Source organism: Saccostrea cucullata, unplaced genomic scaffold (genome assembly GCF_032062105.1).
Source record: "Saccostrea cucullata isolate Sc308-1 unplaced genomic scaffold, CSIRO_AGI_Scuc_v1 ctg171, whole genome shotgun sequence".
Classification (NCBI taxonomy): Eukaryota; Metazoa; Mollusca; class Bivalvia; order Ostreida; family Ostreidae; genus Saccostrea; species Saccostrea cuccullata.
In genome coordinates, this window is record NW_026926065.1 from 871,873 (window position 1) to 886,659 (window position 14,787).

Sequence of the window (14,787 nt, forward strand, 5' to 3'; positions counted from 1 at the left end):
TAATGGCTTTTAATAGTCAGAGCATATTTGACTACAGAAGATTTTCTGTTTGATTTTATTTCTAAAATTCTGTCATTGTAGATCAAATTTTAATTTGTTTTATATTATTGCAGGTAATGATCCATTGAATCAGAAAATAATGAGCATCTTTTCAAATGGGATATCTGGCCGTCTTGTTGGAGTAGGAATAAAAGTTGGAGAATATCGAAAACTAACAACAGTGGAGGAGTGTGCCGTCCAGTGCAACAAAATGCTTGCAACAAAGTGTCTGAGTTTTAACTATGATTTTGATGCAGGCAGTTGTGAACTTCTGGAGGCTATTGAGGGGCATGACCATAAAGTATCTGTGGTAAAGATTGTCTTAAATATTTCATTGCCCCTCAGTCTTTTTATATGTCCTTCTTGAGATGGAACATAATACATGTAGTGGTAGTATGTTTTGGCATTCATGTTTATCTGTCTGTCTGTCTGTCTGTTAGCTTTTTCGTGTCAATATAGCATTTTAATCATTAAAAAAATGCAACAAAGACCCAGATGAGCATTTGATAAGCTCTTATGCAACCAGTTGGGAAATGAATGATGTATTTTTTGTTAAAATTAATACTTACACTACAGGAGATGTATGTATATGTTATCAAACATTATAAGGAATGGAAAATCATTGTATAAGGCTGACATGATTTTCTTCCTTGCACTGCTCTTAACTCAATTAACTTTATACTATGATAATTGAAAAATGTTTGAAGGACTTATCATGAACTGTGGTTGGGTACTTTATATTATTTGTATTTTACATTAATGACTAAGAATGTGGAAAAGTTCATTCAAAAACCTTGTCTTTAGGCCAAATAAATTTCATGTATACAGGTAACTTTGTTACTATTGGAAAATCTGGAGATATCAAGGGTCTGAGGATATCAATGTTGTGTCTAAACATCCAAGATATCATTGCATAGCAATATGATATACATATACATGTATTGTTATTTGATATTGTTCAACAATTATATTTATGAAATGGGTTTTCTCTTTTGCTAGGATGGTAACTACATGCATTTTGAAAGGCTTGGAGTTGGGTCTAACAAGGGATTTGAATTTACCAATCTACAGCTGACTCACGACCATCTCATCTACTTTAATTTCCATGTTGTGAATACTTTAGGATATCAAAACATCCTGTCGTCAAAGCCAATCCTTGTTGACTTGACACCACCGAACCCAACTATTTGTATGTATTATAGAAATATCTAAGATTCTGATTTGTTTAAGATGTGATTGGTTGCATGCTTGCAATATGTTATATTTATATATTTACATTTGCAAATGTTTTCCTTTATATAACAGTATTCTGAAAGCAATGAGTTGACGCAATTTCTTGGTCAAGGTCCATTCCATGGATTACATATATGCTGTTGAGTTTGAAAAAAAAAACATTTCACACATTAACAGTCATAATCAGGCAATTATATAAAATATGAATGTCACAAATGTAAATAAAGGTAATAATTAAGGTATCATTTTTAAACATGGGCTATAGATGTCTTTATTTGTATGGTTATAGATAAGCATTGCTTTCAGTAGTGATATATTAGTAGGGAAACATTATAAAGGGAGAGAGAGAAAATATTATACAGTGTACATGTAAGTATCATATAACATAATTGTTATTCTAGCCCAAATAAACATCACTAGTGACATACTAGAAGTTCAGCCATGTAATACCATCATTCCGGGTGACAGAAGAGACTGGAGGAGGAGATGTGTAGGAGTGAATCCAAGGATGAAAAATCATCGCATCATCATAGATGGAGATGGATCTGAAACAGTTTACAATGGTCATGAGCCAAAAACAGATCTGAAATACACCAGAGCAAACAGATATATATCAGGTCTTTATAGTATGGTTTACTTATCTATGAAAGTTGGAGTGATCAAAGTTCGCATTATTTTAGCCATAAAAGGATGAGCTGATAAATGAATAATTATAAAAATAATAATAAAGAAATAAATATGATCAATGCTTATGAGAATATAATTAGAATTGAATTTATTCACATTTCATAAAAAGATTTTTTTTTAATACCCTATTTTATAGACATCATTATGTTTTCTGATCAGTGGTTCTAAGTTTGCAGTTCATTTCAGCTAACTGGGATGGTATCTATGACAACGAGACAGGAATTCTGGGATACTCAGTGACAGCTGGGGAGTCAATCTGTGAGGAGAAAATAAAGGAGCATCACGATCCTCATGCTCACCTGTTTGACCAGTCACAGTGGACACACAGTGTCATGATGACTGATTTAGAAGAACCTTTTACCATTTTGCCAGGTTTATATGAAATTTGTTTTTTGTTGCAAAAGTCTTATTTCAGATTTTTGAAATGTTTCCAAAACACGGCATGTGTTAGTTGTATTTTAAGATTGAATTTGCTGTAGAAATTTATTGTGAGTGGATTTTTGTAGATGGACCATACTTCATCACAGTAAGAGCTATAAACAAAGTGGAATATGGGGGTCCTCTGGTCACAAGCTTCTGCCATTCTTCCAAATATGTTGTAGACAATAGTCCTCCCTTTGTCTATGAAGTCTACAATGTCCTGTATGATGAGGATGTTTTCAACCTTACTCTACTTCATAATTCATCGTAAGTCTCAACACTTTATCTTTACAATTCTGAATTGTATTTTTAGTATAACTGCACAAAAAAATCAATAGATCTCTTCTTATAAGCAGAATTTTACTTAATGTATTTTCTCAGTTACTCAGTTTTAAAGAACCTATTCAAAATATTTTTATCAACTTCATATGCTAAAACATACTGAGAGCTATTCAACTGCATTTTGATCTTGACCTCATTTTTTGTGTAGTGTTAAGCCCAGTTCTTAGAAACCCATTTAAGATATTTTTTTCAAACTTCATTTGCTGATACATACTGATGAGAGCTGTTACTTGTGTCATGACCTTCTAAATACACTATGATTTATGATGCTGTGACATTGACCTTGAAGTTTGACCTAATTAAAGAATTATTACTTTGAATTGACCATCACTTTTGAATAAAAAGAGCTGGGGCTTTCATATTACACTTGTATATTTATTGTGATAAGACCTTCTAAATATACTATGACCCTGTGACATTGACCTTGAAAATTGACCTTCTTTAAACATTACTATGAATTGACCATAACTTTTGAATGAGATGAGATAGGGCTTTCATATTAAAAATGTGTATTGCCTGTGACAAGACCTTTCTAAATACACTATGATTTTTCATATTGTGACCTTGACCTTAAGTTTGACCTACTTTTCAAAAACCTTAACCTTGGCCATGACTTTTGAATGAGAAGAGATAGGGCTTTTATATTAAAGCTCTGTATTGCCTGTGACAAGACCTTTCTAAATAACCTATGATTTTTCATCTTGAAAGCTTGAAGTTTGACCAACTTTTTAGAAATGTTAATTTTTCCTTTTAAATGCTTTTTAATAGTGATCCAGATTCTGGTTTGATGAGAAATGACTTGTGTCTTGGAAGGACTACCAGGGACTGTGATGAAATGAAATGGGTTGCAATGACATATAGTCCCAGTATCACATATTTCAAGCAAATGACAGAAGGCGTACCCATCTGGGTCAAAGTCAAGGCAGTTAATAATGGTATATTTATTAACATTCACTAGAACTCTATATATAAATAAAAAATAAATACAAGATTGAAAAGAAAGAAGCATGTATGTGCAAAGTTGACAACCTAAACTTCACTTTCGTCCATAATGTTACATTTTTACTGTATTGTAAAATGTATTTTCCTTACTTTCACTGAACATGGGGGGTATTAGTTTGGATCTCTTCGTTCATCTGCCTGTATTTATTCTTTCTCCGTCTGCAACATTTTTCCAGTTCTTCTTTTTTTCCTGAAGCATGAGACACATTTTCTCCGCTTTTTACAGTGGACTTGCGTACTATTGGAGTGTGTGACTCCCCCGTAATTATTGACAGAACACCACCAGTGCCAGGCAATGTGAATGATGGAGAGGTTCATGGTGTTGACCTAAACTACACCAAATATCCAAATAAGGTTTATCAACATCATCTAGCATAAAAATATAAAGTATACAACTATCAAGTACTTTTTTAGATACGGCAAACTTTAAATAAGCACATGAACACAGGTTCAAAGTTTATAATCTCCAAATTTATTTTTGGCAGAATTTTGTGACCAAAAGCAATGCAAAAGAATTTCAAACTTGCAGGTGTACATTACTGTTTAGAAATTTCATTTTTGTAAACATTACCACCAACAAATTTCAGAAATGCTTTTTGTTACATTTTCCTGTTTTTACATTATCCTTAATGTATCCTTCATTATTATTCAAGGAAAGTATTCATTGTGATGTTTTTCAATAAAAGATTAAAAACTTTAATCAACAAAAAAGCTTTTAAAAAATATTAGAATGCAAAAAACTATGTGGTCAGAGTGATTATATATCAGCAAAGCAATCACAGCTAGTAAAATGTAATCATTAGCTTTAATTTTGACAATGTCTACAAACACAGGTATTTGGTACAAGGATTTGTAGGAATCCCATTGTTATTGAGTTAATAAGAATTTTCCTGTACATGTATTTTTGAATCCTCTAAATTGAGGTTTATTTCAAATGAAATTAAAAGAAATTCAAAATAAAAAAAAAACAAAAATTGCTACAACAGACCTTAAAATGTATTTCAGATTTGCTCAAACTGGCAGAATTTCTATGATCCCCAATCAGGAATTGCCATGTATATGGTTGGTGTAGGTGCCTCTCCCAATGAGACAGATATTGCCAACCTTACTCAATTTTCAAGCAAGATACATGTTGCATGTGTGGAATTGGAGCCAGGAAGATACCTAGAGCACAACAAGAAATATTTCTCAATTGTGTATGCATACAATGGAGGACACAAGCAATCTAATGTTTCTGCCACATCAGATGGAGGTTTGCAGAGCTTTTTGTATTCCTATGCATGTTTCATCTCCTTTTCTTCTTCTTTTTCATATTTTAGCACATAAACGTTTCACTCATTTACAGTACTGGTTGACTTGACAAAGCCTATTCCTGGAGAGGTCATTGATGGAAAGCTTTCAGAATTCAAAGACATGGAGTTTACCACAAGTCAAGCCAGAGTTGATCTTCAGTGGAGAAGTTACTTTGATCCTGAGTCCAACATAAGTCACTACGATGTACAAGTTTTGAGAGCTAAGTATGACATTAAATTTATGGCTTGTATTCATAAATTACCAATTCTTCTGAGCCAAAGGTTCAAAGAGCTAATGCGATGGTTATTTGTGTGATATGCAGTGTTTGTCAACATTACAGAATATGGGCCATATATCAAGAATCCCTAGGCCCAAGGGATCTCATTTATATTAAAACTGAGGATGTGGTTATTTAACAAGGAGAGATGATAAGGAAAATAAAAATGAAAGTACTGGTTGCTAAAAATCTGTTTCTGAAGAAGCACTGGGCAGATTATCACCAAACTTGCGTACAACAAGATGTGTCTGTGAGACACTGATGCCTCCATATGGCAGCTTATGGTGAGGGTTGAATTCTCTCAAATGCATGCCAAAATCCAAAGGTCAAAAGTGTTGGTACCCAAAAGAAGGTCTTGAATAAACATGTGAAGTATGAAAGCCCTAGCTCCAACTTTTCAAAAGTTATGGCCAAGGTTAAAATGTGGAATTTTTGTTGTTGTTGTAAAAGTTGGTTTAGCTCCAAGGTCAAGAGGTCAAATTTTATGGTACCCAAAGAAAGGTCTTGTTACAAGGAATGCACCTGTGAAATATGAAGGTCATAGCCTTACCCACTCATTAGGTATGGGCTAGGTTAAAGTTGACAACAGACAGACAGAAAAACAAAGAGAAGGGACAAAAACAATATATCCCTAGGATCTTTCAATATAGGGGCATAAAAATGAGGATATGTTGTTGATTAAAAATGTTTCAAAGCATAACCCTGAGGCAAAAACATTTTCTTAATATGATTATATACTTCAAAGTTATGTGGTTAAAATTTCGATATTTCTCTCATGATAAAGACAAGGATTATCAAATATTGTCAGTTGATGCATTTAGGTCATCATAATATCATGGTGACTCAAAATTAGGTCCAATTGATGTACATTTTGAATTTTCTCAGAGATTTGTTTTCAATTAATTTACAGGCATATTTTGGATCATCAAACTGTCATTTGATGCATCTTCGGGCATTTGATGCATCTTGGGTCCACAGAGGGCATCATCTAAAAAGTAGGTCACCATGACCTACTTTTGCAATTTTATGCTAATATGTAAATATTTCAGGTTCTAATTGGCTTAGAATCGTCAATCTTTGTCAGTTGATGTATTTTGATTCCTGTGAATGCATCAAATTAAAAAAGTTACTAAGTCACGGTGAAATACTTGTAGGATTTCAAGGCAATATCTAAAAAAATATTTTAAAAAAGCTTAAAATCATCAAAACTTTGTCAGTTTATGCATTTGGGGTATTTAAGAATGTTTACCAAAAAGTGGGTCCATGTGACCTACTCTTGAAATCTAATGGCTACCTGGTAAATCTGAAATTAAGATATTTAAGGTCATTGGATCATGAAACTTTGTCATTTGCTGCATCATGGTTTTTCTGGGTGTTTCTGAAAAAGACAGGATGCTTCCAGGCTTCAAATAGAAGTGATAGATTGTACAATTTATCAGCATAGGCACTTGGTCTTAGGATGGTGTATTATGTGTTTTTCTAGGTGTTTCTGAATACCCTAATCAAAACAAAAATTCGCTGAAATTAGCATGTTTTTAAAATGTCATATTTACTGTATATAAAAAAAGTGCTAATTTCAGGGGATTTTTATTTTAATTAGGGTATTCAGACACACCTAGAGAAGCACATAAAACACAAAATACACCATCCTGAAACCAAGTGCCTATGTTTATCAGAAGAGCGATTCAAGGCCCTTTGGCCTCTACTATTATTTTCCTTTTTTAAAAAAAATGCTTTTACATACATTCTTATAGCTTATTAAAATTTACATTGTTTCAGGAATATGACACATGATTATGAAGTTATCAGGGATTGGGCAAAATTTGAGGCTTCTTCATCCAATGGAAAATGGTTGAATTTTCACAACCACCACAAAGACAGGATAAAAACCTCTCTTAGAACCACAAATAAAGCCCTTAATGAAATTGTGAACAGTACAGATGGATTTGTTGTTGATTTAACTCCTCCACAGCTTCATTACTTATGGGATGGAGTTCAGAGCAAAGATAGAGAGTTCCAGGTAGTATAAACTTTTTTTTGCAACATTGAAGTAATATCCCTTAGAAAATGACTGTGTCACCACAACAAATTTGAGAAGTTGAATTACCTGAGAAGAATCAGTTAAGTCAAAGAATTTGAAACAGTATGAAAAGTAATGAAATCGAAATTTTAGATCACCTCGATTAAATCGAGATAAGCTTTTGCTATACTCCTGGTTAAAGTTTCAGAAGCAAGTCCATTCCCAAGTAACTATAAGCCCTTCCTAAACCAAACTTTCATGGATGCTGCATGGACTCTACTGGACTTGCTTTGGATGCTGGATCTGACTTACATTTTCCAGATGAGTGACAAGTTCAAAGTTTTTGAATCAGGTCTATTCCCAAGGAACTATAAGCCCTAGACCTGCATCTAGGGATGGACACTGTTAGACTTGCTTCGGATGCTGGATCTGACCTTTATCATCCAGATGAGTGACCAGCTTAAAGTTTTTTGGAGCAGGTCCATTCCCAAGGAACTATTAGCCCTACCAAAATCAAACTTGCATGGATGATGCATTTAGGGATGGACACTATCAGACTTGCTTCAGTTGCTGGATCTGACCAACATTTTCCAGATTAGTGACCAGGTTAAAGTTTTTGGAGCAGGTCCATTCCCAAGTAACTATAAGTCCTACTCAAACCAAACTTGCATGGATGATGCATCTAGGTATGGACACTACCAGACTTGCATTTGATGCTGGATCTGACCTACATTTTCATTCCGAAGTAACTACATGTATAAGCCCTACCCAGACCAAATTTACATGGATGATGCATCTTGGGATGGACTCTACCAGACTTGCTTGATGCTGGATCTGACCTTCAATTTCCAGATGAGTGACCAGGTTAAAGGTTTTGGAGCAGGTCCATTCCCGAGTAACTTTACACCCTACAAGGACTAATGTTGCATGGATGATGCATCTAGGAACGAACAATTGTGACTTGCTTTGGATGCTGGATCTCAGGTTTAAGTTTTTAGAACAGGTCAATCCCCAATGAACTTTAAGTCCTAGACATCTGCAAAGTAACAAAGTAATGAATATTTGTTTACACTATACAATTACATGTTTTTCACACCAGATACATTGAAATGTGTATATGCCATGGAAGGGGTTAAACAGAATTTGTATGAATATTGTTGTCAGGATAAATACGAACTTTTAAAAAAATATAATGTGATATTTGCATTACTCAAACTGATAACATTCGTCAAGGTGAGCTTTTTAATCTTTGATTACCTATGTTGGTATTTGGAACACTGAAACATGTATCTCAAGAATATTGTTCAGGGGTTGTCCCTTAGAATTGAAAAAGTAGGGGGCATTTAAAATCTTAAAGGGTGTCCGGGGGTTCCTCCACAAATGGGGAGTATAGGAGGAATACCAAAATATCTGGGGGATTGCATCATTAAAGGCAGGGGAATTCCAGGGTCTTAGGGACAACCTTGTTTATTTTGAACTGATTCTGGTCACCATGTGTCTGTCTCATTGTCTCTGTCTACCAATCTAAACTTCTCACATTTTCAACTCAAGGACCACTCTGCCAGTTTTAACCAATTTTTTTTTTTTTTTTTAGTTTTGCTACTTCTAAATTGTTTAATACAGAGCAAAACCCCCTCTAAGGGGATATTATCAAGAAAAGACAAAAATAGTGTCAATCCATTTAAAAATCTTCTTCTCAAACTCGACTGGACTAAAAGAGCTGACACTTTCACTTACGGTAGTTTAGTATGTAAATTGTTCAAATGTTGACCCCCCTGATGATAGGTTGGGGCCGCTTTAGTTATTACATGGGGGAAATTACTAAATCTCATAAAGAGCAAAATTATTAGGAATCATTATGTGGAAGCATATCATCTGATATTGTAAATTAATTTTTGTTCAAATCAATACCCCTGTATGTAGGGTGGGTCTGAAAAGGGGATAGAAAATACAGGGGAATACTTTTATTTTGAGGGAAATTTGATGTAAAACAGCAACCCTACAAAATGACTCAGGAGAGTGTTGTTACCAATGGGCCTTGTTTAAAGTATTGAAGAACCCTATTAATATATGCAATTTTATTCTTTGCACTTCTTTGTTTCAGTTTGAGACTGACAGATTATCAGTATCTTTTAAATACTCTGATAAGGAATCGGGAGTGGACCACATAAAATTGCAAATCTATGAGGCTTATCATGGAACACTAAGACAAAAATATCCAGGTATGTAATTTTTTTTTTAAAGGAGTACTGTGGAATCATTTTCATTTATGGGAACTGATTTCTTTGAGTATATATGTAAAACTAAGGCCACACCAATAAAAATTTTTGTTCGTCGGACCCGTGGGCTCGTATTTAAACAAAACTATACAAATAATATTAATTTAAAATTCCTGCACAATGGGAATTCTGTGCTGTTTTCTGTTGCATTTCCGCTCTATTTATCGTAATTTTAATCTACTTGCTCTGCAAAATCAGAAAAAATATAATTATCAGCTCAAATTTTTTCAGGCCCCACCAAGAGATTTTGCCTACAATAAAGTAATAATATTATTATTTAACCGCTAGCCTGCTCATACTTTATTCATCACAAGAAATTACTGTAGACGTACTTATTTCCACGGGTTCATAATTCAGCGGAATCTCAATTTTCTTTTAATCCGCGGGTTGAAAATTACACAGATTTCTCATACTCTCACTAAATGCCTTGCATTTATATTAAATACGCTTGGACAAATTTTCACGGAAAATTTATGACCGCGTTTATAGCGTAAATTAATACCACGCGGAAAAAAGTACTTCTACAGTAAATTGGTGTGGCCTAAGTTGGTTTGTGGGGATGTAATTTAGTGGGTAACTTGCATATTCAGAAGATTCAATGAAGAATTGATGTTTCTTCAGAACATGATAAAATATTGAATATTTAACTAAAAGACAATTTTTTTTAAAAATTCAGCAATTCACAATGAATGGAAAGACCTGCCTACTGGAAATATGACCACCTTCACATGGACGGGCCTCACATTGAGGAATGGAGCAAGATACACCATGAGAGTAGGAGCCCTCAACCATGCTGGATTCCTGGCCTCCTTTGAGACAAATGGCATTGTCATTGACACTTCTCCGCCCAAAGTAAGATTGCTGAAATTTGTCAAGATTAAAGAAAGCTTTCAAACTTTTCTGCCCCAAAAAGACTTGCACATACAGTGTGGTCTCATTACTATATACAGACTTGTTTACCATGTTATGAGTCCCTGAGACACATTTAAAAGTTGTAATATTTTAGGTTCTTTGGTTAAATGTGGGAGTAATTGGTGATGTCAAAGAGCAGAGGATAGATGGCCATGTCTGGCAGGCTGATAAGAATGGAATTCAAGCTTCTTGGCTGTGTAGTGACCCAGAATCTGGAATCTTGGACTTTGAAATTGCTGTTGGAACTACTCCAGGTCAACTTTACCTTTTGTTTTTTTTTTTTAATAAAATTTATTTGATTTTATTTTTAATGTGATAAGGAGGGGTTGGGTTGTGATTTTCTTGAAAGATTACGATGTTTATTTGTACTCTTTAGCTGAGCTAATGCCAAAAAGAAGGCTTAAAATATTATTTTCTCATAGTCACTGCTTATCTGGTACCCAAGGTTAAAGTTTTTAGAGCATTTTCTATTTTCCTAATAATTGTTCATACCCATTCTTTGATATACATAATTATTGTGATTGGCATGGATGATGCATTTAGGGATGCACATTGGTCATGCTTTTGATGTTGCATCTGACTCATATTTTTAAAGATGATTAACCAGGTCAAATTTTTATAGCAGGTGGGTTTCCAAATGATATGTCCTGTATATTCAAGAAATAAAGTCTGCATTTTCGTGAATGTTGCAGAATAACCTCCTCGGTCTCGAAATGTTGCTTGAAGATAAAAGCCGACGCGTTAGCCGAGGCTTTTATATTTCAAACAACATTCCGAGACTGAGGAGGTTATTCTGCATCATTCATGACAACAAGGACTTTATTTCTATTCTACCATGTATACTACAATCCCTTAATTACGAATAATCTTTTCCTCTATAGAGAAACGAATTAGGTCACCATGTCTCGATTACACTGTTTCATTTAACACTAGAGGTAAAATTTGTTTGCTTACCTGTGTATAGAATGCAGACAATTTGTGCTTTCGTTACTTTAAAAATAGCCTTTTTAAATTACAAATTTGTTCGTAATATGTATTGATCAGTTAAAATGAATATACAATAAGAAAATCATGTTCCTGTTTTACTGCTAAAATCCATTGTTTAATGTGTAGGGAGGTCCGTGGAATAGCTCCGCTTATAGCTATAAAAACGACATTCATCAGCAACTTGATGCAATTTACAGTGTTTATACTGCAAAAGACGACACATCGATGTGGTCTAAAGAAGTATTTCATTCTACAGATAAACATGCATTTGAATTGTTCAGATTTGATACATGTTTCTGATCTGATAGTTTTTTGATGATGTTCGTGATTTATTGGAGAATAATATCTGCCGGTTTCCTTTGATCTTTACAATAATCGTGGTAGAATTTCAGATATTTGATGAAAGGTCTACAGTGTTGACCTTTCATGCCACAAGTAAATCTTGTTGATCATCCATGATGTAGATAACATTCATAATGGTGAGTTTCTTGTTCTATAATTACCCTTTTATTGTAGGAGGAAGTGATACTCTGCCATGGAAGTCTGTGGGAACAGAGAGTCATCAGTATATCAGTGTACTCAATCTAGAACTGACCAATCAGACCACAAGATCTCCTGTGTACTACCTATCTCTGAGGGCCAGGAATGGAGCTGGGCTCATCAACTCCCCTCCTAGGGTTTCTACTCCTATTATTGTGGTAGAAGAAGACAAAGCTGGTAGTCATTTGTAGTCATTTAAAAAAATAATTGAATTATTTTTCATTTTCTTTAAAATTGAACTTTATTTTCCCACTTTTAAGGATTTTCAGAAATTATTGAATATATTTCAATTTTTTTCAGGTATAGTAGTGGATGGTCCTGATAGTGTGGACCAGACAGTGATGAAGAAACAAGCTGTCAACATCACATCAGACATTGACTACCAGCTGGACTCCTCCACTGTGTCTGTCCAGTTTACTGGCTTTGAGAGTTCCCTTCATGGAGTCATGCATTTCGAGGTGGCAGTTGGTACAGAACCCAGTGGAGATGATGTGCTCCCATTCACAGCAGCCAACATTGTTCATATGGAGGAAACAGATGTTACTGGGCATGGTAAGAATTTCAATTAGTTTTGAGATATTGAATCTTCATATTTATCTTATAATGGAGGATCAAGAGGAATTATTTTGTATTATCTGACCAAACATTTGGGAAGAATTATGAAAATAATGATGCCTTAAATTTTATCCATATTCATTTGAATGATGATAATTTCATAGTCAACTGCTATGTGCCTGTCTATTAATACTCAAACTTTCAAATATTGATATAGATTGTGCTTTTATTTTGTTCTGCATATATTTACTAGAACTAAATGATTTTCTTGACTACAGGTTTAACAAGTTCTGGATATGTTCAAATAAATTTACCTCTTGAAGCAAACAAAACATATTACTCAACAGTAAGAGGTGTCACAAATGGTGGAAATACATTAGAAACAAGTTCAGATGGGTTTACTATAGATCAGACTCCGCCCATTGTAGAAATTGACAGGTAAAAGAATGATAGGTTGTGACTAGCATTTGGACTTTAAATTAAGAGATTCTTAAAAAGGTTTTCTATTATATTTTATATATTTTTTTAGACTTGGAGATAAAGCCTCACAAGAGATGGACATATCAAACGGAGGGTTGATATATAAAATGACAGAAGATTCCTTGTCAGCAATGTGGCATTATAATGAATCAGAATCTCAAATTGTAAGGGCTTGGTACTCTGTAGGAACCTATCCATTCGGTCAGGATATTACTAAACAACAATTTATACCAGTATCCCAGATGCTGTCAAGTTTTCTTGCCAACAATGAAATCATACCAGATGTTAAAGGTATTTAATTTTCCTCAATGAATTGGTTTTGATTAATAGGGAAAAGAGCTGTTCTGTTAAAAAGCAAGTATGTTCTTATATTTGATTAAGCTTGCTATAATTTTAAAAAAAATGTAGTTTACTTAGTCACTTGAATTCCACTGGTGATTATTGCTATCTGTTCTTATGCATCATCTGTAGGCTTTCAAATTATTTAGCCTCTCAAAAAATTAAACCATTAAAAAAAAATTGATATAATAGTACCAAATCTTTATGGACAAAAAGAATAAGCAGAAAAAATAATTTTCTATTCATACTCTTTCTTGGTCCTGATAGATTGGAGCAAATAAACCAGATTTCTTGAAATGCTTTTGATAATTGGAAATCTTGTAGCAAAACTGTTTCCTTGAAAATAAGTGCAGCAAAGAGCAGAGCAACACCATTGTAAAGGAGCACATTGATCCCAATATAAATTAATTACACACACACAAACAAACATGGTACCATAAAATCTTGAAAATAAGACGGATTTAATAATAAGCCGGTTTTGAAAATAAGCCACCTATTTCTTGCATTAAAAATTACTCGAAAATAAGCCGGTGATGACAATGCCATTTAGGAAAGATGTTAAACGTTTGACGATTTCCTCGTCTTAAAAATTTGACGAGTGAAAACTGTGTTGATATTTTTACTGTGCCGATTAAAAATGAGTTATCTTTCTTGAATTCATTAAAACTTTCCCAATTTCTGCATACGACAAAGTACGAACGAGTACGAGTATCAAGGACATAACACAAACTAAGTCTGTAGCTACTAATGTACTTATGTAAAATTACTAATAAAGGGTAGTTTTTAAAGTTAAATTTTTTTTTACCAGTAAGCATTTTATGCTGGCTAAAAAAATGTCATTGCGGAACCAGCTAACATTGTGTATTTTTTTCATGAAATTGTCAGAACAATAATTATCTCATCTAGACCTGAACTAGCTAACAATGTATTTAAAGTTGTTATAATTAAATAAGTAAATGGATAAAAGGAGGTCTTTGTTTGTAAAGCATTTAACTGTCAGGTAATACTGCCCGAGGCAGGAAACCTGCTAATCGACAGGGCTTGGTAGTAATTATATTTCAATGTACCGTATACATGTAATTGAGTTGTTTAGATATGTGTTTGTTTGATAAATGTATTGAAAATAAACCATGATTGTGCTCTCTTCTCTTACCAGTTTTTTGCATTGATAATAAGCCGCAATTTGAAAATAAGCCGGTTTTGAAAATAAGCCCCCAATTTCTTACCAAAACTTAAAATAAGCCGTGGCTTATTTTCAAGATTTTAGGGTATATTTCTCTTCCAACTTTATTGATTTGAGTAATAATCACATAGCTCTCTACCTACTCATGAAAATCTTTATTTATTTCTGGACATTTTGCATGCCAATTTTATGCATGCAT

General features: G+C 33.8%; 1 protein-coding gene across 1 annotated transcript in view; it reads left to right on the forward strand.

The window, feature by feature from the left end:
- Positions 1-14,787, forward strand: part of LOC134270608 (uncharacterized) — a 226,690-nt gene that overhangs the window by 178,729 nt on the left and 33,174 nt on the right. The window contains 17 exon segments of the mRNA XM_062752837.1: positions 114-349; positions 1,039-1,228; positions 1,674-1,889; positions 2,146-2,331; positions 2,466-2,646; positions 3,490-3,656; positions 3,950-4,077; positions 4,729-4,975; positions 5,069-5,240; positions 7,073-7,313; positions 9,418-9,535; positions 10,269-10,444; positions 10,599-10,758; positions 12,008-12,208; positions 12,332-12,583; positions 12,865-13,024; positions 13,116-13,357. Of these exon segments, the coding sequence (XP_062608821.1) occupies positions 114-349; positions 1,039-1,228; positions 1,674-1,889; positions 2,146-2,331; positions 2,466-2,646; positions 3,490-3,656; positions 3,950-4,077; positions 4,729-4,975; positions 5,069-5,240; positions 7,073-7,313; positions 9,418-9,535; positions 10,269-10,444; positions 10,599-10,758; positions 12,008-12,208; positions 12,332-12,583; positions 12,865-13,024; positions 13,116-13,357 (3,273 nt within the window).